General features: G+C 36.6%; 5 protein-coding genes across 6 annotated transcripts; 3 read left to right on the top strand and 2 right to left on the bottom strand.

The window, feature by feature from the left end:
• The first annotated feature begins 345 nt into the window (after window positions 1-345).
• Window positions 346-1,625, top strand: LOC125582263. The gene is made up of 5 exons (XM_048748858.1): window positions 346-353; window positions 469-685; window positions 781-981; window positions 1,100-1,318; window positions 1,386-1,625. The coding sequence occupies exons 1-5, from the start codon at window positions 346-348 to the stop codon at window positions 1,623-1,625; spliced, it is 885 nt and encodes a 294-aa protein (XP_048604815.1).
• Window positions 1,626-6,248: 4,623 nt separating this feature from the next.
• On the top strand, window positions 6,249-8,856 carry LOC106381289 (eukaryotic initiation factor 4A-3). 2 transcript variants are annotated; one of them, XM_013821185.3, is made up of 4 exons: window positions 6,249-6,405; window positions 6,719-6,788; window positions 6,854-6,963; window positions 7,534-8,856. In XM_013821185.3, the coding sequence occupies exons 2-4, from the start codon at window positions 6,721-6,723 to the stop codon at window positions 8,598-8,600; spliced, it is 1,245 nt and encodes a 414-aa protein (XP_013676639.1). In that variant the 5' UTR covers window positions 6,249-6,405; window positions 6,719-6,720; the 3' UTR covers window positions 8,601-8,856. The 2 variants fall into 2 exon arrangements, with proteins under 2 accessions (XP_013676639.1, XP_013676640.1); XM_013821186.3 differs by having other exon boundaries at window positions 6,280-6,405; window positions 6,728-6,788.
• Window positions 8,857-9,087: 231 nt separating this feature from the next.
• On the top strand, window positions 9,088-9,862 carry LOC106381290. Its single transcript, XM_013821187.3, has one exon. The coding sequence runs from the start codon at window positions 9,299-9,301 to the stop codon at window positions 9,674-9,676; it is 378 nt and encodes a 125-aa protein (XP_013676641.1). The 5' UTR covers window positions 9,088-9,298; the 3' UTR covers window positions 9,677-9,862.
• A 156-nt stretch (window positions 9,863-10,018) lies between these two features.
• LOC106381288 (casein kinase 1-like protein 2) lies at window positions 10,019-14,537 on the bottom strand. The gene is made up of 14 exons (XM_013821184.3): window positions 14,233-14,537; window positions 14,126-14,166; window positions 13,253-13,322; window positions 13,012-13,160; window positions 12,823-12,918; window positions 12,675-12,742; window positions 12,001-12,062; window positions 11,863-11,926; window positions 11,690-11,774; window positions 11,483-11,609; window positions 11,288-11,367; window positions 11,143-11,206; window positions 10,887-11,023; window positions 10,019-10,711 (listed from the first exon to the last, which is right to left on the bottom strand). The coding sequence occupies exons 1-14, from the start codon at window positions 14,306-14,308 to the stop codon at window positions 10,433-10,435; spliced, it is 1,398 nt and encodes a 465-aa protein (XP_013676638.1). The 5' UTR covers window positions 14,309-14,537; the 3' UTR covers window positions 10,019-10,432.
• Window positions 14,538-14,758: 221 nt separating this feature from the next.
• On the bottom strand, window positions 14,759-22,390 carry LOC125582262. The gene is made up of 3 exons (XM_048748857.1): window positions 20,196-22,390; window positions 19,714-19,966; window positions 14,759-19,479 (listed from the first exon to the last, which is right to left on the bottom strand). Exon 1 carries the CDS (start codon window positions 22,388-22,390, stop codon window positions 20,735-20,737), a length of 1,656 nt encoding a protein of 551 aa, XP_048604814.1. The 3' UTR covers window positions 14,759-19,479; window positions 19,714-19,966; window positions 20,196-20,734.
• Window positions 22,391-24,571: the final 2,181 nt, after the last annotated feature.

The following is a 24,571-nucleotide window of genomic DNA, read 5'->3' as shown; positions in this document are numbered from 1 at the left end:
TTTTCTATATGTTAAATATTTTGATAAAACGTTTTTATAATTATTAATATATATAAAACGTTTTAATTTTTGGTAAAAGTTATAATTAGATTTTTGGAATTATAATTATATATATATATATTTTTTTTTTATTTATTTACATAAACGTTTTGTATATGTGAAATATATTTATAAAATGTTTTTATAATTTTTAATATATATAAAACATTTTAATTATATATTTTTTTAATATACATAAACGTTTTTACAAAGTTCTAAACATTTTTATAAAACTTATTATTTTTTTGGGATTATAAACATTTAAATGATATAAAGCATTTTACTATTATTAATATATATGTATATATGGACTTGTTACAAAATTAGAAACATTTTTTTAAAGTAATATTTAGATTTTAAGAATTATAAACATTTATAATATAAAACATTTGATATATATGACTAATTTTGACGGATTTTACTTTGTAGGTCTGACGGTTCTGATAGACCACCAGCAGCACAGCGTCGTACCGTACCTCGGAAGCGAGTTCGTTCAGGGAGTAGTTCTCATGTATCAGAATCATCGCAGGAGCAAAATTCGATTCCTCCTCATGCAGCTCCACCTCAGGATCCAGCTACTCGATATGAGCCCGGTATCATGTCAGTTGAGACGTTGGTTCGACAACAAGGTCGAGGGCATCTCAAGGTGCTCCATCCCCAACCACGAGGATATACTACGTGGTAACTTTTCTCTTCTTTATTTTTAACATAATCTTTGTTTTTTTATCATTTTTCAACAAGTCACACAAGAAGGTCGCGGAGTCTTATACGAACCAGATCTATGAGTGGAAGCAACTATGGCTCAAGGGCAAGATACCGAAGAATATCAACACCAAAGTTTGGGAGGACTTGCAGGTGCATTGGGGGAAGCAGGAGACTAAGGAAAAGTCCGCCAAAAACTCAGCCAACCGCAACAGTGATCGTGGCGGGAAAGGTGTTTTTGTCCACAACCTCGGGGCTTGCAGTATGTCTTCTAAGGAGGATCAGCTTATAAGTTCTATATATTTAAAATATATATTTTTAATATTTTTACATATTTATTGATTAATTTTGTGTTTAGGTTGAAGCAAATGGCGGTAATCTCGTTGATCATGTTGATGTCATGAGGGAAGCATATACTAACAAGAAGACATGCGAAATTCAGGATCCCCTCATCAGAGATGTCATAGAGTTGGTGCAAACCAAAAAAGCAGAACTCCTAGCTTCTCAGCCGATGAACTCTGATGACGATTCTACGGCAGCTTCCAGCAACCTTTGCCGACTTCAAATAAACGAAATGGTAGAATAGGTAACTTTTTAATTTTTATTTTAATTTCATTACTAATATTTAATTTTTTTCTATATAGACGGTTCCAAAGAATAAAGGACATTTGGTCGGTTTGTCTCGTCGTGCGTCTTCGTGTCCTTCTTCTTCAGAAACTCCATACACAGCTCCCATGATCATGGAGCAGCTGCAGAACAAGGATGAGCGGATTGAAGCGTTGGAGACGCAGAACGCTACAATTCTTGCAGAATTGGCGGATCAGAAGAAGACCAACAACGAGATCATTGACAAGATGAAACGTTTGTTCCCAGATGAATTTTAGTTTTTTTTGTTTAAAAACTTGAAAATGTTTTTTTAATTTATGTAAAACGTTTTTGTATAATATTATTTTTAATTTCAGTTTTTATTGATTTATAAAAAAAATTCTAAATTACAAATTTATTTAAAAATAAAATAATTAAATTATTTGAAATAGCAAAATAATAAAGATTCCGACGGCCACTAGCGTCGGAAAAGTCCGACGAACATGTTTCCTTGGAAATTTCCGACGAACATGTTGCATCAGATATTTCCGACGAAATAGCCCGTCGGAGTTTTCCTACGGACTCCGACGGATCTGTACGCCCGGAAATTCCGACGGATTCAGGTGTCGTCGGAATATCGGAGTAACATCATCGTCGGACATTTTGTCGGACATTTTTCAGACGACGGCATCTATCGGATATATATTCCGACCAATTACCGACGAAACACTTCCGATGAAACTTGTTGTCGGAATATCCGTCGGAATATTGTCCGTCGTAACTGGTCAGAATTTCGTCGGAATTTGTGACAAATTTCCGACGAACTTTTTTTTCCGACCAGATAATTTCGACGACGGTTTTCGTCGGAATTTCGTCGGAATATGGTAATTCCGACGAATATGGCCGTCGGATTTCGCGTGTTTTCTTGTAGTGATAGTGGCTACAACCTTTCCTAATGGACCTTGTGGTTTACTATGGAAAGAGCAGCCAAGGCATGAAGTGCCACCAAATTTCAGAAGCGTCCTTAGTTCAAGACTACTGAGGAGGCTTGCTGCTCAGGCAAACTTTCAAAGGTTAGCAACTCAAAACCTGTAAGTCTTTGAACCCTCACCTCTATTTTTTCTCTGCCACATTTTCTTTTTAAATTCACATACAAAACCATCTCCTCTATATCTCTTTTTTCTCTTTTAATTCGTGTCTTGTTTGATCCAACACTCAACAGTTACTGAATTTCTATAAGCTACCAGATAGATCAGAAACAACAACAAGAACACCTGCTCCAAAACTAAAAGAGACAAAATAAAACTCGGGCAAACAAACAATCCGACCCCCTCAGTTTCACAAGAGATGATCGACGAAGCTGCAATAACCGCTGCATGTAAAGTTGTAGTGGTAGAGAATAAAATACACGTTGCCAAAGTAGCAGTGGAAGAGTTGGAGAACACGACTAAGCTTGCAGAGGAAACTGATCTTCTGCTGGAGTTAGCTAAAGATATGTATGAACAATGTAAAAATCGTGACTTGCGCATTATCTTTTTATTCATTAGAAAACAAGCTAAAATAATAATATAATGTATGGAGTTTTATTGTCTCTAAACTTTGTGTTATTTATATGTTCTTTTGCAGGTTCTCGTGGCGAGGTTGTGGTCCTGGCTTGAGTCTATGAAACATATCTTTGACCTTATCAGTCTCCTTAGATGACAAAACTCGTGATTTTGAAGACTTTCTTCTGATGGCGAGCAGTACACACACAACAAGGCAGGGACGTGTGAGTCTCGGGTTTAGTTGTTGATATTATATAAGAGGTGAGCCTCTGTTTTTGAGTAATATTTTGTATCATAATGTTATTTTGGGAGAAAAATTATTCAAAAATTGTAATAAAAAAAAGTTTCTGATTTATTATTTTTATTACGTACTAAATTTTTTACGATTTTACAACAGAATTTTTTATAGTTTTACAAGGATGTATGTCTGATGCGTTTCTTGTTGTATTGAATTACTTATTAAAATTCACATTTAATAGTTTTTGCACTATTTTCAAATAATCTGAATAATTAATAATAATTCTATTTTTAGAATTTCAACCATGTATTTTTATGTAAAATATTTATAATATTATATAAAATAAGTTTTCTAAGTGTTACATTCACATTAGTTTCACAAAAAACATTATATTCATAATTTTGATGATTTGATTTTATATCAAAGTGACAATATCTTAAATTTTAAAGTATATAACAATCTCATATATTTGAAATATGTGATTTAATAATTACTAATTTTATTCAAGATTACTAAATATTACCTTTTCTTTTCTTTTTAAAAATTTATAATTTTATTTGTAAATTATATAATGAAGCAAAATATATTGGTTCAAGACTGCCTTTCAATAGCGGAAAGCTTGATTACTATAGCGTATATCCAATTACAAGAAAAGTTTTGAATGTTAAAAAGGTCAGTAAGGCTCAAATCAAAAAGAACAAGGTCATTTAAGACATTAATTGTTTTTAAAAGAGTACACAAACATTTTATCATTGCGAAGTGTCATGATTATGACATATCAAGTTAGTAGCTTACTTCTTATATATACCCATAGTGCATTATATTATACATATATTTTTCAAAAGTTTTTACCTTGTACATTATCATGATGGAACTCAAATGATTGGATTGTTAATAAATTTGTTTTCTACTTTATGGCTTTCATTACTCAATCTTTCGTTATTCATAATTGATTTTGTAACATTCGTTGTCAAGGTAAGTAAATTCTTTATCCAACATAATTTTTTTATTAACACTATACAAAATATATACTCAGGTAACGCATAAGAGTAAAGAGCCCGAAACATTTTACTCACTGCATGAACTCGGAGAGTGGAAAAAAAAAGAGAAAGGTAATGCAACCGAATGGTCTTTCAAGTATTACAAGATTTGTTTTCTCTTATAAGAAATAAAACACTTAGTGCCCATAATTATCTCCATATTAATTGTCTCTATTGCTATAGGGGCTGGGTTCAAGTACCACCCAGGAGGGAATGATGTACTTTCATAAAATTGATCTCCACCAAAGAGAGTTTGTTTGGAAAGACGATGTTGATCGAGATGCAATAGAATTAGCTTTCAAAAAAGATCGACAAACGAAAAGGATGGATTCAGAACTGTATCCAAGATTCTCTAGTATGGAAGCTTCAATTATTTTGAAAGATATAATCTGTTCTTTTTTTGTACAGTATATAATATATCTTAGCTTGCTATATCTGCTGGTCATATACATTTTGCTTTTATATACAGGTTGAATTGAGAGAATAGAAAATTATGTATAACGTGTTTGTAAATAATGAATGTCTTGTTCACCATAGAACAGTATCATTTCTTTTATTCCTTAACAAAATTCTTTTGAAGGTTTTTTTGTATTTTTTTTGTGTATAATTGATGAAATGATCATTACATTCTATTCACGTTAAATAATATTTTTAATAAAATTTAGTGGAATTAATCATTCCACATCATTCTATTCTAAAAATAGATAATTTAGTTACAGCCATACTTTAATACAAACATATTAGCACATGGTGTTAAAGTAAAAAGAAATACTAACTGAAGTAGGTTATACTTTTATCTTATTTTATTAAATTGATTAAAATATATTATTAGCAATTAAAATCTGTTGGATGAATAATTACGGAGTAACTTTTACTAAATTTTACTAAAATTACTAAATAATTACAGAGTAATTTTTACTAAATTTTACTAAAATTACTAAATTTACTTAATATTTGCTAAATATTACTACATTTTTATTTTTATAATTTAAATTTTATTATAAAATTTTAAAATAGAAACAAATATACACTTATGGAATGTATACTATATATAATATGCGAAATGTCATTTTACTCTCAACAAATGACTAAAGTAACACCGTCATTTCAAAATTAGCAGTTTACAAAATGCCATTACTAAAATTTTCTATTTTCCCTTTACTTAATAATTTTTGGTTTTTATTATATTTTATTTTCAAAGAACATAAAAATATCCATAAGAGTATAATGTAGATTGTCATATATATATATATATATATATATATATATATATATATCTGTTTAGAAAAGGAAATATCCATAAGATTTTAGTTTTTATTGAATATATATATATATATATAATACTTAAAAATATCATCTCAATGATATAATAATTATTAAAAAATGTGTTAAACAATATAAGTGATCATATAAATTATATATTCATTCTATGATCATATGGTCCGTTTATAATTTTATGTTATAATTAACTTTAAAATAAATAATCAATTCAAGATTAAAATTAAAATTATGACTGCAACAATTTAATTTAGTTATAAAATAACATATAAAAAAGTAAAAAAAAAAAAATTCCCAAAAAAAATTATAATTCTAAGAGAAACTGAACTAAATGTAAATAACATGATTAATTTGTTTTATTTATTTAAAATCCAAAACAATTATGGTTTAACTCGGATGAAAAAATGCAACATAATATATAAAAAAAAATTATCATATTTTATAGATAAAATACATTTATAGACAAGATAAGATTTATATTATTTATTAAATAGTATTTATTTTCATATATATAATTTATAAAATGAAATAAATTTTATAAATAAAAGAATTAAAATATTAATCAATTATTATGATTCTTAAAATATTTTTATCTATGCATACAAAAAAATTATTTACAAATGGACTATCTAATTCAATTCATAGAATTGCTGACAAAAAAAAAAAATCAATTCATAGAATTATTAATCAAGTCACTGTATAAAACTTTCACACTTTAGGACTAATGTTGAAAAAGGAGCAAGAGTGAAAAAGGTGTAAAAATGAAAAGTTGGAGGGCAAGTCAGTAAATAAAATAAAATGTTAAAAAGTTGTTTTCGTTTTCAAACCTAAAAAAAGAAGACGGTGGAAGGTATATAAAGCGGAAGCAGTTACTTTCTTCTTCTTCAGCTCCACGGCGCAGATCCGAGGAGTTTCCGTCTCTCATTTGACCATTTCTTTTCTCTCTAGATCTCTCTTCTTCACTTTGTGCTAACAGCAGGTTTGATTTAATCTCTCTCTCTCTCTCTCTCTCTCTCTCTCTCTCTCTGTACTTTGTGTGTGTTTGGATTCTCTGATACTGGTTTTGATTCGTGTTTGTTTCATCCTACGCAATGCTGATTCGTTAGAGATCTAGTTTTGTACAATGCAGATTGGGACAACTTGTTCTGTTTTGGTTTCATTTGATTCTTGCTTTCCCTTCCAGTTGTTGTCGGATCTCAGACATTTGAATGTTTTCTTTGGGTGATTATTGAAATCTATTTTTTTTTGTTTCTTACAATGTCGTTTTGGTTTGTGTTAATGTATCTCTCCAGTCATGGCAGGAATGGCGTCAGAAGGAACACAATACGATCCTCGTCAGTTTGATTCTAAGATGAATGCCATGTAAAGTTAATTTACCATTTGAATCACTCTATAACCAAGAACTAAGGTCTATGATGTTTTTGCAGACTCGGTGAGGAAGGAGAGGAAACTTTCTACACCACTTATGATGAAGTCTGTGATAGCTTTGATGCAATGGAACTCAAGTCTGATCTCCTGAGAGGCATCTATGCCTACGGTTAGTGAGATAGTACAAATTTTATTCCTTCATTGTATAGTTTAGGTTCTGTCTTTCTTTTAGTTACTTCAAAACTAATGTCACTCTTAACCCTAAGCACATTTACCCGGAGCTGAACTATACTGAAAAACAAACCGAATTTCATAAATATCCGCAAGGATCCTATGTCTAGAACCTAAAAAACCAAACCGGAATTGAACTGAACCGAGAATGGAATGAATACCCAAAATTTTAAAATATAGTTTATATACTTAAAAATATTAATTTATTATGTTTGGAAGAATCAAATATTCTAAAAATATTATTTGTAAACCAAATTAGACCCAATATATTCTCGGGTATTAGCCGGTTCCCAACATTGTTATCCTAACCAAAAACCGAAATAACCGAAACCGAACAGAATTTCATAAATACCCAAACTGATCTTATATCTCTAGCACCAAAAAAAACCAAAAACTGAGAAAACCAAACCGAAATTCCCAGGCCTAGCCACTCTTACACAAACTCATTGAGCTTCTGTAGTATAGCTTGTCATAAAGTTTTGTAATCAAAGTGGTAACGTGATTCCAGGTTTTGAGAAGCCATCTGCTATTCAGCAGAGAGGGATTATTCCCTTCTGCAAGGGTCTTGATGTGATCCAGCAAGCTCAGTCTGGAACCGGAAAGACCGCTACCTTCTGCTCTGGCGTTCTTCAGCAGCTTGATTACACTCTCGTTCAGTGCCAAGCTCTTGTTTTAGCTCCCACCAGAGAGCTCGCTCAGCAGATTGAAAAGGTTATGAGGGCTCTTGGTGACTACCTCGGTGTCAAGGTTCACGCCTGTGTTGGTGGAACAAGTGTCCGTGAGGATCAACGCATTCTCCAGTCTGGTGTTCACGTTGTTGTTGGAACACCTGGTCGTGTCTTCGACATGTTGCGTAGACAGTCACTCCGCGCTGACGCCATCAAGATGTTTGTTCTTGATGAGGCTGATGAGATGCTCTCTCGTGGTTTCAAGGATCAGATATACGACATCTTCCAGCTTCTCCCTTCCAAGGTTCAGGTCGGTGTCTTCTCCGCCACAATGCCGCCTGAAGCTCTCGAGATCACAAGGAAGTTCATGAACAAACCCGTGAGGATCCTTGTCAAGCGTGACGAGCTGACTCTTGAAGGTATCAAGCAGTTTTACGTCAACGTTGACAAGGAAGAGTGGAAGCTGGAGACGCTTTGTGATCTCTACGAGACGCTAGCCATCACTCAGAGTGTCATCTTTGTGAACACAAGGCGTAAGGTTGATTGGTTAACGGACAAAATGAGGAGCCGTGACCATACTGTTTCAGCCACGCACGGAGACATGGACCAGAACACGAGAGACATCATCATGCGTGAGTTCAGGTCTGGTTCTTCCCGTGTACTCATCACCACTGACCTCCTTGCACGTGGTATTGATGTTCAGCAAGTGTCTCTGGTGATTAACTTTGACCTCCCAACCCAACCTGAGAACTACCTTCACCGTATTGGAAGAAGTGGAAGGTTTGGGAGGAAGGGAGTGGCGATCAACTTCATGACAACTGATGATGAGAGGATGTTGTCGGATATTCAGAAGTTTTACAATGTGGTCGTTGAAGAGTTGCCAAGCAATGTTGCTGATCTTCTCTGAGTCCTCCTGTTGTGGCGGCATGGTAATTTCTTTCTTTCTTTTTTACCGAGTAACTGCTGAATTTTACCATCCTTTTTACCGCAGTTTTACTATGTTTTGTTTCCAGCTTATTTAGAGTTTTTTTTGGCAAAATGAGAAGAGAACTCATCTCATGACTTTTTTTTTGTTTTGTTTTGTTGGGCATTATGTTGAAAACTTTCTTTTTCTTTTTAACGCGAGTCGCAAGTTTCTATTTTTCTAAATCATGTTTTATTTAGTTTGGTGGAGTTTCCGAGTTTGGATGTGTGTTTCGGCTAAAGTAAAAAAACAATATATTCTCTCGAATTCATGAATGAAGAAGCACCGGCCATGTGTATATTCAGTGAACATTAGATGAGAAAATCTTACAGAATTTTCTTAGGAAGAATAAACACACAAACACTGTACTAGGTACTCTACTAAGTAGTAATTAAACTTTTTTTTTTTTTTTTGCAACACTTGGTAATAATTAAACTCTAATAATATTTTTTTTAAATTGATCTCTAGACATACACAAGCATAATTCATCTTGAATATAATGTACCTGATCTCCCTTCTATATATATCCTATATTACATAAGCCAAAAGTGTTATTACAAGACACAAAAAGAAGAAAGCATTTCTCCTTTTTTTCTTCCAAAAAGCAGACCCAGCTTCTTGAGGTTGTTGCAAGTGAAGATATGTTGAAATCAAAGTCATGCAGAGAAGAGATGAGAAGCAGCAGTATAGCCTACAAGTACCATTGCTTAACGAATGGTGGAACACCAGAAGCAGTAGCAGCACCAAGCCCAACAAACCCACAGCTTCCAGTGATGTTGAGATCTTATAGCACGTCAACTTATAGTCCACACAAGAATCCAACAACGGTTAGAGACAATCCCAATAGTAAATCGAATGGTAAGGTGAAGAAAGGGTTAAAGGAGGCAGAGATTCAGAGGAAGAAGAGAGTGGCTGCTTATAACGTGTATGGTGTTGAAGGGAAAGTGAAGGGATCTATTAGAAAGAACTTCAAGTGGTTCAAGGAGACTTGTTCAAATGCTGTCAATGGTTTGTGGTGATCTGATAGAGAGATATTCAGCAAAAGGGAAGAGTAGTAATCAACGTACGATATCTGATTGTATTAAGAGTGATTTTAGGAGTTTATCTTGATAATAAGAGCAAGAGACACAAGCAAGCAAGTGTGGTATCTTCATTGTACTGTTTGTAAACTAAAGGATAAGTACATAATAAATCTGTTGTCTTTTCTTTATCGGTTCTTCACTCTTGTCATGATCCAACAACAAATCTTCTCAGTCTCTCTTCTCTTGCTTCTTGTATCTTTCAGATTCCACTTTTAGCAAATTCAATGTTATGATCGCTGGTAACAACAAGAGGTTCAGGCTGGCTGATACAAGTTATGATGAATTTAATTGCATTCGCTATATACTCCATTCATAGATTTGAAGAATTGAAATATGACACAACATGTCCTCTGAGGGTGCAACTTGGCATGACATACGCAACTCTCATGACCAGTTTTAAAGAAAACAGTACAATTATCGCTTACACTTCAAATCCCTTTGAGACTCGAAATTAACTTTGCAGTACCAAACGAGACATACACAACAGTCTTTTGACTCCTTGACTCACTTCTGAGTTTGTATTCCTCTGGAATCACTTCTTCCAGAGTCTTTACTTTATCTTCTGTTATTTGAGAGTGCTTACAAGCACAATCAAAGTCTCCCTCCCTCTAAAACCTGGGGAGGGCCTAAGAAAGGTTTTCTTTGGTCTTTAAATTTACAAACATCATTCACTGGTCAGTGGGTACCCAGCGGCTAAAAGTGCAGACCCTCGATCCCTTTATTAAGATTAAACTCATAGTTCTTCATAACTGAAGTATTTCCCCTTGATGGAGATGATAGCTTCTTGTTCTCAGATGAGACTATAGGTGAGCTTCGACCACCATGAATCTTTGGGTTGGAGCTTGTTCCAGCTTCAATGATTTGAGGGTTTGATGGCTCAGAATCAGTTCCAGGAACTGCAGCCTCGCGACTACCGGAGACAGCAGCACGTCTTGATGACCCAGTTGCGCGGAGAAAGCTAGAGCTAGATAACTGTCACAAAAAACAACTCGGTTACTATTTCATATTAGGAACAAAGAATCCTATAAATCAAATTCAGCGGCCAAATCTGTGTATACAACCCGGCACACATAACGTTATGTTCATTTATTCAAAACAGGAGCTAGAAAAAGGATACCTCTAACCTGGGGTAACTTTATGTACTCACCATTACATTTTTAGAGATTGCAGGATCACTTGAAACTGGTGCTTTTTGTTTAGCTAAGTTGCCTGAATTAAATATTTGTCCAGAAATCCGCCTAGCGTTTCCTGATGGCCAGCCAGAAGTTCTAGCTTCCTCGCCACCTGCAGTGGAATCAAAGAACATATCTAATAGTCATATTCCTGTAGAACCGAGGATCATAGTTTAAATGCCTAACCACACATACAAGAAACTACTCAAAAATCAAAATAGATGGAACAACCTGATGGCCTCTCAGCACTAGCAATAGCAGGGGGAAGGCCAGAGCTTTGCCCAACTCCAGGGACCTGTAACAAAGCTATGTACATTAGCAGAAATTAAGTAGACAGATGAAATCCGAAAAAGGAAAAAAACAACATGATTCTTACATTGGGACGGGGAGGAGTAGAAAGCTGTGATTGCTGATACTTCAAGATAGTCCAGTCAAATACATAATCAAACTGGAAGCCTGACATACGAGCAGAAGATAACACAAATTTAAACCAACATGTTACTACTTTACTGGTTCAAGTTATATTTGCTTCACCAGACTAGAAATTAACAAAGTGATCAGAGCACCAGACCTTCGCGAATAAACAGGTCACGGAAAAGCCGTTTCAGGTAGGCATAGTCTGGCTTGTCATCGAATCTCAGGGACCGGCAATAATGGAAGTAAGAAGCAAATTCAGATGGATATCCTCGGCATAAAGACTAAAATAAGAAAAAAAATATATTTAATCATTGTTAGACCACAGGTATCACCAACACAGGCCTTGGGTGATAATTTATACCTCAATAGATGTCGATACTTTCTTTTCACTAATCCTCTCATACTTTTGCTTCTTATTACCAGCTTTCAGTCCTTGCCAAGGAAGACTGCATTCAATGGGGAAAGTAAGCGAGAGGCTGCACTATAAATAACCGATAGCAACATCTCAACATGGAAGGTAAGAGAGATACACACCTTCCTTTTAAAAAGTACATGAGAACAAATCCAAGTGACTCCAAATCATCCCTACGGCTTTGTTCTGTGATACAAGTGATCATTGCAATTCAGAATTACATTGTCAGAATAATTAGAAAGTTAAATGAACTGGTATACCAATGCCAAGGTGAGTGTTCATGCTGGCGTATCTAGCAGTTCCAGTTAAGTTTTTGTTTTCCCTGTGATACACAAGATATTAGGATTAAAATTGCTAAGCTGATATATCATATACTGCAATCATCGAAAGGGTTACTAATCCTAGCAATTAATCAAATAATTTTCTTACATACTATTGCAGCTTCACAAAAACTGGAAAAAAATAAACTAAATATCCTCAGTAAGAGGGCTATATATCTACTAAAACGGCAGCAATACCTTATTCCAAATGAAAGAACACCTATAAAACCTCTTGTTTTGTCTCTAAACATTTATATACACTAAAACAAGAATAAAGCAATGATTATTCTCAAAAACAAGTAAAATTCGCCCCATTTTCTAGATAGGGCAATAGCTAACAGTAAACAGGTAAGGTACATTCAGACAGTAGAAAGTATTGTAATAACCACACTGCAGCCTATTGTAAGCAGACAAGAAGACTCCATCCTTTCACAGTGATATATAACATTGAAGAACCTCAAGTTAGACAACACAGGCTAGTAGAAAACGAAAGCAATCCCAAGCACTAGCTCAACCCATTATTCTTATGATCCAACAACTCTAGTCCAATACTGTGAGCACATAAGTATCAGATGCACAGGCTCAACAAGGAAAATTACAGGGCTGTGGCAAACCTGTACGGAATATGCTGATGATTCGAGTCTCTGTACTTCTTCGCTAGACCAAAGTCGATGATGTATACCTATATTCGGCCAGCATTTCGTTTAACGGAAAACTGAGGTGAACAAACAAAGCCTAAAAACAACCCTTTTCAACACCTACCTGATTTGCGCGCCTCCCGAGACCCATCAGAAAGTTGTCAGGCTTGATGTCCCGGTGTAGAAATGACCTCTGATGAACAAATTCAATGCGATTGATCTGACAAGGGTAAAAAACATATGTCCTAAATATTTAGGTACTATCCTTATTCAGCATGGGAAAATTATTTGCAGCCAATAGAAGGGATCCTACCATTTGATCGGCAAGCATCAGTACAGTCTTTAGTGAGAGTTTCCTACTACAGAAATTGAATAGATCTTCAAGGCTAGGCCCCAACAAGTCTATCACAAGGACGTTATATTCCCCTTCAACACCATACCATTTAATGTTTGGAACGCCGGCTGAAAAAAAAAGGGAAAGCAACCTCTCTTGAATTAGAAAGAAGAAACCACATACTGCAAAATGTAAACAAGTACATAACTAAAGTCCTTACTTCCTCCTTGTAATACTTTATATAATTTTGATTCATACAGTAACTGAGGATGCTTAGTTTTCACATTTTCCTGAGAGAAGAAAAAAAGCATGCCAATCAGAACATATACAGCAAGCACAGCAGTCACTCTGATAAATGTGTAAAAAATTCAGAACAACAAAGACGCATGAAAACAAAAAAATGAGGATTTGATTAATATCATATTTGGCAGTCGGAACCAGCGCAAACAGGTAACAGAAAGAAGCATATTTATAACATACAACCAACGTTAACATGGTAGCTGTCAGCCTCATAAATTTCCATCTTTAGACCACACAACAAGACATCTCAAAACCTTCAACAGGATGGACCCAACAGTTGCATGTAATGTTGTCGTGGGCTCTTAAGAGCTCATTCAGCATTAAATAAACTATCTTCCCAAGAATCAATAATACAGTACCAGCTCTCAGTTCTAACAAAAAGAAGTAACTGCCTTTATAGCTAAAGGCAGTGTATTAGCCTATAAAGTACATTATATACCTCCTATGTTTCTATAGTAATCCATATTACTGCTTTATTTCACATTGAATAGCTGGTTTTCAATCATGCTATAAACTGAATATTTGTAGTTTTAACATTGAAAGCTTGGAACTTCGACACCATTCAGAACTTGGAACTGTCAGATATTTCAACATGATAAAAGAAAAAGCCACAAGCTAAGAAAAACCAAACAATAACAATAAGAATTGACACAAAGCTTTCATCCCCACTTTCCGAGAAAGTTCATTCTTTAAAAATCGACGATAAGCAAGCAAAGACCTCAGATTCACATTCCCCCAAAACAACTAGGTTCTCTCTACTTCAAAAAGATTCACTTGTAAAAGGTATACTTACGAGTTTAATGGCAACTTCTTCATTAGTCTGTATATCAGTACCTACAAAACACCATACTCGTTCAGTATAATTCGATTCAAACAAGCAAGTAAAGTTAAGGGGAATACCAAGATAGATCTCTCCGAATGATCCACTTCCGATCTTCCGCCCCAGCCGAAACTTGTTTCCGACTCGCGGCTCCATCAAATCGAAACCCTAGAACTACCTCTATACTACTAGCCACCACAAGAAGCTACTGGAGCAGCGTACTTAAGGCGTATGAGATAGCTACAGCGGAAGGGAATCAATCGGATTGAAGGTAGGAGTAGCGGTGGATTTCGTTTGACTTCCGGTGAAATAGCCTCGGCGAATATACTCCCAAAAAAGGGAAGGGATGGACGCAGAGATTTGGTAGAGAACATCGACAAAGCGAAAATGCTTCTATTGATAATAAATATTTTATCATTATTGTGGAGTTGTTGGATACTTTAAATGGGCCGTACTACTGGTCCATATCGGCCCATAATAGCCAACCACTCTCAGCACTCAAATTTGATTAACCACCACATCACTGTCAAGTAACAAACACGCAAACAACTTGATCATTTTCATTACGTAATCATTGGGTTATGCATTTGGATGGATACGTGATCGGGTTCTTATTGAAAATTTCAGTTTTAGAAATTCTTGGAAATTTAAATTAATTTTTTTTTTTGCGACAGTTCAAGTGAAACATTTCAATTATTTAGATGAACAATTACTTGTGATTGTAACTATTTGTAATAAACTATTGCAACTTTTAATGATAAATTATCGCAACTGTTTATGATTAAAACCTCCCGTAAAAGACTTGTGATTTTTGACCAACCATTGTAATTATTGGTGTTCACGGTCATAACCAGAGCCGACCTTGGAAACAAGCGAAAGAAGCACATATTTGCGGCCGCTATTTTAAGTATTTAACCGGCCACAATTTTGTAAAAATTGTCGGTAGTCTAGTGGTTAGATACACTCAATCAATACGACAGACCGTGGGTTCAATGCCCTTCATGTGCAGTGTTTTTTTTTCAGCCATTTGTTTGATTTGGACTTGTGGGCTTAATGGCCTAGGACCGGCAATGGTCATAACTTTTGGCTGACTATTGCAATTGTTGATGCTATCCATTGTAACTCTTAATATTCTGTATAAAGAGTTTTGGATATTGACAAATAATAACTTCAACAAGAGTGAAATATCAGAAACTAATTGTTAGAAATAGAGAGTGATTCAATTGTTCAAATATCATCAATTTTTTTTTTTAAAACACACATATAAACCTTAAATTTTATTTGTTATTCTTGTATCTTAGTCTAAAATAAGAGTGAGACTTGATTATTTGTATATTTTATCATACGAAGGAATTTCATGTAACCCAAGCTTGAAATATGATCGAAATAACTTTAAAGAAAAGTAAATTCGTACGCAATTCAATCATTATTCAAGTTTATAGTTCACACCATTGATGTTAAGAGTTTTCAAGGCTCTTAATCAAATGTTATAGTATAAAGGATGTCAAACCAGTTCTAAGTGATTCTAAAGCAAAGGGAATGCAAGACCATGCTTAATCTAAATGCTATCAATTGGTGAGATGATTTTGAACTAGAATACTACTAAAATGCAATAAATAACAAAGCTTTCTTTTTTAATGAGATGGAAGAACTCATGGGCTAAGGGAATTGACCTTGGGTGATCAAGTTTCAATCTAAAGGTGGTATCTTTCAATCAATCTGTCAACCTTAGACCTAGACACAATCCTAAACAAACTCTATCTCTAGATGAATGCTCATTCACTAAGATAACTCAAGCATCAAATTTTTTTTGTTGAATATTATCTAAGTAATCATTAATATCAAGTCCCATAGCCATCTTAACACTTTTAACAACAAATCTCTTTGGTAAAGAATGTTAAAAGCTTAGGAGAGTTGGTTCAGGCATTTCATCAAACACCTATCGGGTATGAAATGCCTAGAGCTCAACTTTAGAGAGGTCAACTCTAAAATTGCAATAAAGCACTCTACTAACAAGGAACAAAATGGATTTATACTAAAACACCTTAGATCTAGCTTAATCACCCTTAGTCTCCCTAACCCATGATCCAAAGATGACTACTCGCTAATCTTCATGATAAACCCAAGAATCAATGATGATTTGGTTTTAATCATGATTAGTGATCAATATAACTAAGAAATCACAAAAGATAATGATCAAGATTAGATCTTTCACCTAAAAGTTCTTTGTGATTAGATAGAAAATAAGATATGTCCTAACATTATGTTTAGAGAGTATTTATATGACTTCTAAAACCTAATGGGCTCAGTCAACAACCTGAAAGGCCCAAATAAAACATAAATTTTCGATCAGAAGAAGAGAAACGCGGGCGGGTATGTCAGGTCGCTCCGCCAAGTCACTCCGCTTCCAGAGCGGGTGCTTTACCCCACTGCGGGACGTCGCTCCCCATGGTCGCTCCACTTCTCGAAAGTTGTCGACGAGAGGTTGAGCTCGGAGCGGGTGCCGTAGGTCGCTCCCATTGCTCACTCCGGTGCTCTACTCGCTCAAACAACACTTTCCACTCCCTTTTTGATCCCAAATGCTTACAAGTAACTCCAAGAACTCCAATGGACACTCCAACACCTGATAAAGACTTATGCAATGCAAAAAGGAAACTAAAATGCATAATCCCTAATCTAAATGATCAAAACATGTAAGAATGAAGAGTTAAAACAATGCAAATGTGCAAGATATCAACTCCCCCACACTAGTCCTTTACTTGTCCACAAGTAAACTTTCAAGAGCAAAAGGGAGAGAGGTTTGGAAATGGGAACTCATAACCAAAAGGACACTTTCTAGCCATCAACATAACATCATAAGGAAAACATAGCAAATAGCATGAGCAACTTTCTTATTGCACTCTAGTTTCTCAAGGCCTATTAAGACTCTTTTATCTCTACACAAGGCACATTGTCATCCAACCAACAAGTTCCTTAGCCAGCTCTCACATTCATTCGCGCACACACACACACACAAGGTTAATTCTTGCAAATGGATATTTGATCTCAATCATTTGGTTTGGTGAGAAAAAGTGGTCTAATGTGAAGAAAAATGGGTTTCAATTGCATCATTTATAGTGGCTCACACTCAAGAATAGGAACAAGATCATTATGCAAAATTTATCTAAGAAAATGAGCAATTCATGCATACAATGCTTGTTCTCATCATTCTACCATTTTCCTAAGTAGATTTAAGTTCTACCCTTCTTTTCTTTCTTTCCCAAAGCCAAAATACTCTCACTTTCATCCCTCACCCAATGAACTCTCCTTTCTTTCCTTTGATTTAACCAACTAGGGACTTGTTCTTCTGAAATTAAACCTTAGACTTAGCTATCTTCTTTTCTTTTCCCCACTCACTTATTGTTTCTTTAATTTTTTTTTTTTTTTTTAGGAGGGTGTTCTTATTGATAATCTAGAGCTTTTCATTTCTAACTTTCTTTGTCCCTAGGGGTTTCTTACTTTAAACACTCTTTTTGGTTCATTTCTTTCCCTCAATCTCTCTCATTCCCAAGATCAAAAGAATTTAAGCTCACAAACCCCAACAACCGTCCTAGAGGCTAACTCAAATGAGGTCCTAATGCTAGCCAAAAATGAGAACAACCCCATTGTCGCTCCTAATACTCTCAAGATTTTGCACATGACATGCTATCAATAAAAAGCCTCAATCAAGCAAATTAATGTTGGCTTCAAAGAATGGTGAGGGTTAATGGGTATGGAGTGCCAATTGGGTTAACAAAGATTGGTACAAATGAGAAATATAACCCAAATGTGTATAATATCCATGATCAAGTATGCAAATGCTCATATGCAAGAGAGATTAAGTTCATTAAGCCTTAGTTCATTTGTAGTTGGTTTCAAGAACAATGTCAATCATCAAACAAGCAACAAGTTTCAAAAAGAGTTTTTAAGGCTCAAAGCTTACAAGCTTTTTCAAGAGATGCTTAAGCTACTTGATATGTTTGGCTAGGATGTTAGATTGTGTTCTAGACATGTGTCCTTTACAAGGTATTTCAATCCTAGTTCCCTATGCAAATGAATGCAATCTATATGATCCTAGACATCTAATTTTTTTGGATTTTCTATGCAAATAGATGTATGCTCTAGACTCAATCTTAAAAATGCAACTACATGCTTCTTTTTGTTGTTTTTTTTTATTTTTTTTTTAATTTTCAAATTTTTTTTTGGATTTTCTATGCAAATATGTATCTACAATGCATGCCATAAAACACTTTAAGATGATTAAATACTTGGTACCTCCCCCACACTTGAATCACACAGTCTCTGTGTGTCCAAGAGAGGAAGATATAGTGAAAAGAAAGTTAAATGAAAACTAAACTGGTATATACAATGGTGAGGTGATGGAGTACATGTCTAAGCGTCCGGGAAAAAGGCTGTGGCCTCGTCTCCGGTGTCATCGGGGAAGGTAGTGAAGTATGCTTGAGGCTCGCTGGCAACCTCCTCATTGTCGGTTTCATCATCGGTTGAGGAAAGGGAAGGAGACTTATTCCCGGAGTTGGATGCAGGAGCTTCGGGGTTTCGTGCCAGACGCAAGAGCTGACAGGCAGTTAGGGGAGGTCCAAGGGCCAAAGAAGGGTTTGTGACAGGGTGAAAGGGTTGGAGTTGAGGAACTGAGGTGTCTCTAGTGACAAAGTCTTCAGAACTCACTACAAGAAATATGGACATTGTTAGCTCACGATAAACGCTATCGTAGGGTTTTCATAGCGAAATCGCTAATGCTATGTCATCGGCAGCCCTCATAGGTATCCCCTCTACGATAGCATTTTTTGTTGATGCTCGTAATGTGCAGATACGATAGCAATAAATGAATGCAGTTATTAACGTAACTATAACACGATTTTTTTGTTACAAATTGATTACGATTCATATTTTGTGCTATGATAAGCCATTATGCAATAGCTATTATATTTTATTTATTAAAAAAATAGTAATTAAAAATAAAAATAAATTTTATTTATAAACTAAATTTGGTTTACACATAAATTCCAGTTTATAAAACTAACCAGAACTAAGAAAATCAAAGTAAAACCAGAAAAAAAAAACTAAACCAGAACTAAACTCTTCTTCTGCAACAAAGCAAACTCTTCTTCCTCTTGCCATCTCCGAACGACGTCTCATCTTCTTCGAACGTCCAGTGTTCACCTTTCTCTGCCATCTCCGAACTCTATCTCTTCTCAATTCTAAGATTATGCTGGGCAAGATCAGTTGTTGAGATCATCACTCCTGCCGCAGAGGAACCCAACTCAAGACTTAGACCGAGCTTTTAATCACTGAAGAAGCCAAAACAATACTGAGTTTATGAACTGAAAATTTGAGATAACACATTTGCAAACAGCCAATAGATAAGAAGAACAAAGAGATCAGACTGACTCAAGCGACAAGCAAACAAAATGCTACAGCGGCCAACTGGTAGAGCTCATTAGTCTGTCAAAGACTGAATAACGCTTAAGCTGATAAACATTTTAAAGACCAAAAACGAAAGCAGGTAATAAATGTGTGTATACCTGAGAAGAAATGCGTGTCATGAGCTTTAGAAACCAAGGTACCCAGGTATATATGTGACAATACAAACAAAGCAGCCAAAAACGCAATCAAAACAGCCAACCTAGAAAGAAATTACAGCACGGTCAAAAGAAAGAAACAGAGACCATCACTATGGACATGAACAAGAGAGAGTCAATCTTTCCTCTGCATACTATCACCAGCGTTGATACCAAGAGAAGGCTCAGGAAGCTCAGACCTTTACTCTATCACCTTCTTTGAGAAACAAAAAAAGTCATTTAACTGAAAAGGCGAGGAACACAAACCCTATACCCATATCATCTAATCAATCAACGATGAATCAGTATCAAAAGAGAGAGAGAGAGAGAGAGAGAGAGAGAGAGAGAGAGAGAGAGAGAGAGAGAGAGAGAGAGAGAGAGAGAGAGAGAGAGAGAGAGAGAGAGAGAGAGAGAGAGAGAGAGAGAGAGAGAGAGAGAGAGATTACCACAGAGATGAGAAACTGACGGAGACGAGGTGACCGACGGAGACGAAGCGGAGATGGGCGACGACTGAGACCGTTGTGAATCGCCGTCACGTTCCACGAATCACCACCACCCTGCTTCTTCTTCTTCCTCTCTCGGTGGTGGTGGTGGTAGTGGTGAGACTGAGATTGAGGGAGATAGAGGAGAGATGGCGATCGAGAGAGATAGAGATTGGAGAGGTAGAGATGGCGATCTGAGAGAGCTAGAGATTGGAGAGATTGAGATTGAGAGAGAAGTTGTTAATATCCTCACCGTTGGATAAGATTTTATGAATGGTAGAGATTAAAAGTTTGTTATCCTCACCAAAATATATTAACCAATGAAAATAAGACAGATAAAACTGTGTTTTGATATAAAGTTGGAGAGGGAAAAATGAAAGTGTTTAGCGAAAAATCTAATTTTAGGTTCCCGCTTACTGAAACTCTACCATAGCTTGTATCTAATGCTATTAAAAAGTACGGAAATTTCAAATGCATCTACGATAACAGTTCAGTAAAACGTGCTATAACAATGTGATATCAATGTGGACTTTTTTGTAGTGACTACATCCTCCTACTCCTCCTCTAACCAAAAGATCAGCCACTTTCTTCATGAATTGAACTGAAGCTTCAGCTTGCCTCTTCACTGTCTTTTTAAGCTCCTTGTACTTGGTCTTTAGCTTGAAGATTGTCTTGTCCTGAGCCTTGTTCCATCTTTGAAGATTACCAATGTGCTCATGAGCTTCACAGAGAGGGCCGTGGGGTAGAGCTGTCGAGCGCTGAGTAAAGTCGTAGCGAGGAGGGCCATAGATGGGGGTAGCAGTTTCCCTTTGTGTAGCAGCACTTGGTTCTGCTCTTACTCCACCTCTTACTCCACCCTTATTTCTTCTAGGAGCAGTCACAGGATCAATGGGGCCATGTGATCCAAAGAATTCTGATTCAGCTATGTTGAAGTGGATGATCCCCGGCTTCTCTATGCATGTGAGCTCTCTATTTGGAAGCAGCAATTCAGCCATCTTTCCCTTGAGGAAGTATGTGTAGATAACTTTCTCATGGTACATCCCACTAATGTAAGTAGCAATCCTCAAATAAGGAGCATCAATGAATGATGGTCCTTTGAAATCATTCCCCAAGTTCACACCTTGAGCTATCAGCAGTGGAGTTATCAAACCACCAATTCCAAGCCGAGGAGATGAATCACTTGTAGTCCAAACCCAATCCTTGTAGTACATGAGGCACTCCACAAAGAGACCAACCATTCCGAAGTCTTCAAAAATGTTAGTTGTGGGAAACATCATCTCATCAATCTCCTCAAACTCCTCTAGTTGTTCAGGTGTGACATTATCTCCAACAGCTCGGTAGAGTAACCTCAACTCTTCTTCATTGACTGTCCCCGGCTCCTTTCGAGGGTAGAGTGTGCGGACGAGTATCCTGTGAAGATAGCGCACTGCTGGATGTCTAATGGTCGAGTTCTTGTCATGACCAGTGGCATGCGGATTTCCACTTATTATTCTCCAAACACCATTAGGGAGTTTGTTGAATCTTGGGAGAGTTGGGTCCTCATTGTCTTCAAGCCCCATCATTGCTCCTATGTCTTTGAAGCTCATGTAATGAGTCTTTCCATTGACTTTAAACTTGATTTTGCCCCACCCTTGTCTCACATGCTCAACTTCATGGAAAGTAGCTTCAAGAATTGCAAGGAACTGACATGAAACTTCCTTATAAGTAGGATAGGCCATGGAATAGAAGCTCTCCATCTTCATGTGTTGAAGCGTTGTCCTAATATCTCCTTCGATTCCTAGCTCTTCCATCATCTTGGTGTCAGCGAAGAGCGTTGGAACCCACAAAACACCATTAAACAATTGATGATAGAGCTCATCATCTGTTGGTGTCTTGCTCTTGTCCCTATCAAGAGCAATCCCCTTTCCTTTAGACATTTTGGCTTTCTTTGAAGGAGCTGGCTCTTCTCCTCCTTCATCTCTAGCAGAAGATGCCACAGCTTTACCCTCTCTCTTCTTTTTTTTTGCCTTCTTCCCAGCCAGAACTTGTTGCCTAGATGTTCTCTCTACTTCTCGTTGACTTGGCTCAGATGGTTCTAGGGGCTTTCCCCTAAGTGCAGTTTCCCTCTTTGCAGCTGTTGCTTTCTTAGCCTCCATATCTGTTTTGTTTGTCTTTGTCATTGTACCTGTAACATTCAAACCTTGGTAGAGTATTAGCAAGAGGTACAAAAGAAGAGTAAAAGTGAAGTTGCTAATGTGAATTCAATCAATTGAACAATCAGTCTTAGGCAAAACTATCACATTGCAACATCAATAGAGAACTAGGTCTAAGTGATAGAGTTATAAACAAAGAATCAAGTTCCTCAATGTTCTCAAGCATGAAAATAAAAATTAAGTGTGTTTTCATTGAACAATTGTGCTCAAAATTGAGAGGAATTCTTAAGCAAGCTCTAAAACATCCAAATACCTCAATCCAAACAACATTCAAACTCAATGTAGGCAGTTTCGAAAATTCTCAAATCTCAAGAACCCTAATTTTTCAATTTCGAATTCAACTCAATTCTACCATGAAATTAGCAACCCAACATGATATATAAGCTTTCCCTAGTCAAATTCACAAGAATCAAGCAAGAAATTAAGCTAAATTCGAGTTTTAATTTCTAGGGTTCATGAACCCACGAAATTCATCTTTGAATCTCTATACCTTGCTTGGATTAGAATGAAAAGATGAATTGATTCAAGAAAATAGACTATAGGGGCGAAAGCTTGGACTTAGAAACAAGAATGGGCGGATTTGGTTAAGATTTGAGTGAGTTATGGGGTTTTTGGAGTTGGGAAATTTGAGAGAGTGTGTTTGTGTTTGGGGGAAAAGAGGGGAAAATGGGAGAGAGAGAGAGACGGGAGCGGGGTAGGGTTAGGGAGAAGTCGGGTCGAATTGTCGGGTATGGGTCGGGTCGTCGGGTTTCGGGTCAAGAAATCATACATGGGCTGTCATGGAGCGGCTTCGGTACCTCACTGCCATGCCCCACTCCAACTCCGTTTATATTTTTGTATTTTAACGCGCGACTCCCGTGCCCCGCTGCGTCTCACCGCGCCGAATCGTCGTCTGAACCTTCGAGTCGTGGCGCGACGTGAAGACCATGCTGCCATCACCCCGCGCCAACTTCGGCTTCCATTTTTTAGTTTTGACGCGCGGTTTCATCACCTCGCAATAGTAGCTCGCTCCAGGTAAGCTCGAGCTGTCGACACGCAGAGCGACCTCCAGACCTCGCTGCATCACCCCGCTGCCACACCTCGCTCTAGTGCAATTTAACTTAAAACTGATCCTTCAACCTGTTGGAGACCGGTTTTACCCACCAAACTTAATATGAACTCGACCCACTGATCAGAAAGTCCTAAAAAGAAATATGTACAAGGATAGTCATGGGATTTCCTCCCAAGTGAGCTTGTTTTAAGTCTCTAGCTTGACTTTGCCTACTTTGAGACTAGGCTGGAGCAGGATCAGAGAGTGGGGTTGATGTCCCATTCTCCTTGGGTGTTGTAGCCATGTACTGCTTGACCCTCTGTCCATTAACTGTGAAATCATTTCCTTGCTTGTCCCAAAGCACAATTGCTCCATAAGGCTTCACTTCCTTAACCTCAAATGGACCAGACCACCTTGACTTGAGCTTCCCTGGAAACAGCTTCAGCCTAGAGTTGTAGAGAAGAACTTGATCTCCAGCTTTGAACTCTCTCTTGAGGATGTGCTTGTCATGAAAGGCCTTGGTTTTCTCCTTGTAGATCCTTGAGTTCTCAAAAGCATCCATCCTTATCTCATCAAGCTCATGTAACTGAAAGAGTCTCTTCTCCTTTGCACTCTTGATGTCAAAGTTCAGCAGCTTCACAGCCCACAATGCCTTGTATTCAAGCTCAACTAGTAGATGGCAAGCCTTTCCATAGACAAGGTTGAAAGGGGTAGTGCCTAAAGGAGTCTTGTAGGCTGTTCTATATGCCCAAAGTGCATTATCAAGCTTGTCTGACCAATCCTTCCTCTTAGTTCCCACAATCTTCTCCAATATTCCCTTGATTTCCCTGTTGGAGATCTCAACTTGACCACTTGTTTGAGGGTGATAAGGTGTTGCCACGTTGTGCTTCACTCCCTTCTTCTTGAGAAGACCTTTAAACAACTTGTTGATGAAGTGTGATCCTCCATCATTAATAACCACTCTTGGGACTCCAAATCTTGGAAAAATTATGCTATTGAACATCTTTAACACCACTCTTGAGTCATTTGTAGGATTTGCCACTGCTTCAGCCCATTTGGACACATAATCCACAGCCACAAGGATGTACTTGTTTCCATAAGAAGAAGGAAAAGGTCCC

This window comes from Brassica napus, chromosome C2, assembly GCF_020379485.1.
Source record: "Brassica napus cultivar Da-Ae chromosome C2, Da-Ae, whole genome shotgun sequence".
Taxonomy (NCBI): Eukaryota; Viridiplantae; Streptophyta; class Magnoliopsida; order Brassicales; family Brassicaceae; genus Brassica; species Brassica napus.
The sequence above is the reverse complement of the archived record's forward strand: the minus strand, read 5'-3'. Positions and strand labels throughout refer to the sequence as shown.

Coding starts and splice junctions, on each gene's coding strand:
- LOC125582263 (XM_048748858.1), top strand. Junction 982..1,099: donor GTGGCGGGAAAGGTGTTTTT/GTCCACAACCTC, acceptor TTTTGTGTTTAG/GTTGAAGCAAATGGCGGTAA. Junction 1,319..1,385: donor GACTTCAAATAAACGAAATG/GTAGAATAGGTA, acceptor TTTTCTATATAG/ACGGTTCCAAAGAATAAAGG.
- LOC106381289 (XM_013821185.3), top strand. CDS start 6,721: ATGGCAGGAATGGCGTCAGAAGGAACACAATACGATCCTCGTCAGTTT. Junction 6,789..6,853: donor GATTCTAAGATGAATGCCAT/GTAAAGTTAATT, acceptor ATGTTTTTGCAG/ACTCGGTGAGGAAGGAGAGG. Junction 6,964..7,533: donor GAGAGGCATCTATGCCTACG/GTTAGTGAGATA, acceptor ACGTGATTCCAG/GTTTTGAGAAGCCATCTGCT.
- LOC106381290 (XM_013821187.3), top strand. CDS start 9,299: ATGTTGAAATCAAAGTCATGCAGAGAAGAGATGAGAAGCAGCAGTATA.
- LOC106381288 (XM_013821184.3), bottom strand. CDS start 14,308: ATGGAGCCGCGAGTCGGAAACAAGTTTCGGCTGGGGCGGAAGATCGGA. Junction 14,167..14,232: donor ATTCGGAGAGATCTATCTTG/GTATTCCCCTTA, acceptor GGTGTTTTGTAG/GTACTGATATACAGACTAAT. Junction 10,712..10,886: donor CAATCTCTAAAAATGTAATG/GTGAGTACATAA, acceptor TTTTTGTGACAG/TTATCTAGCTCTAGCTTTCT.
- LOC125582262 (XM_048748857.1), bottom strand. CDS start 22,390: ATGACAAAGACAAACAAAACAGATATGGAGGCTAAGAAAGCAACAGCT.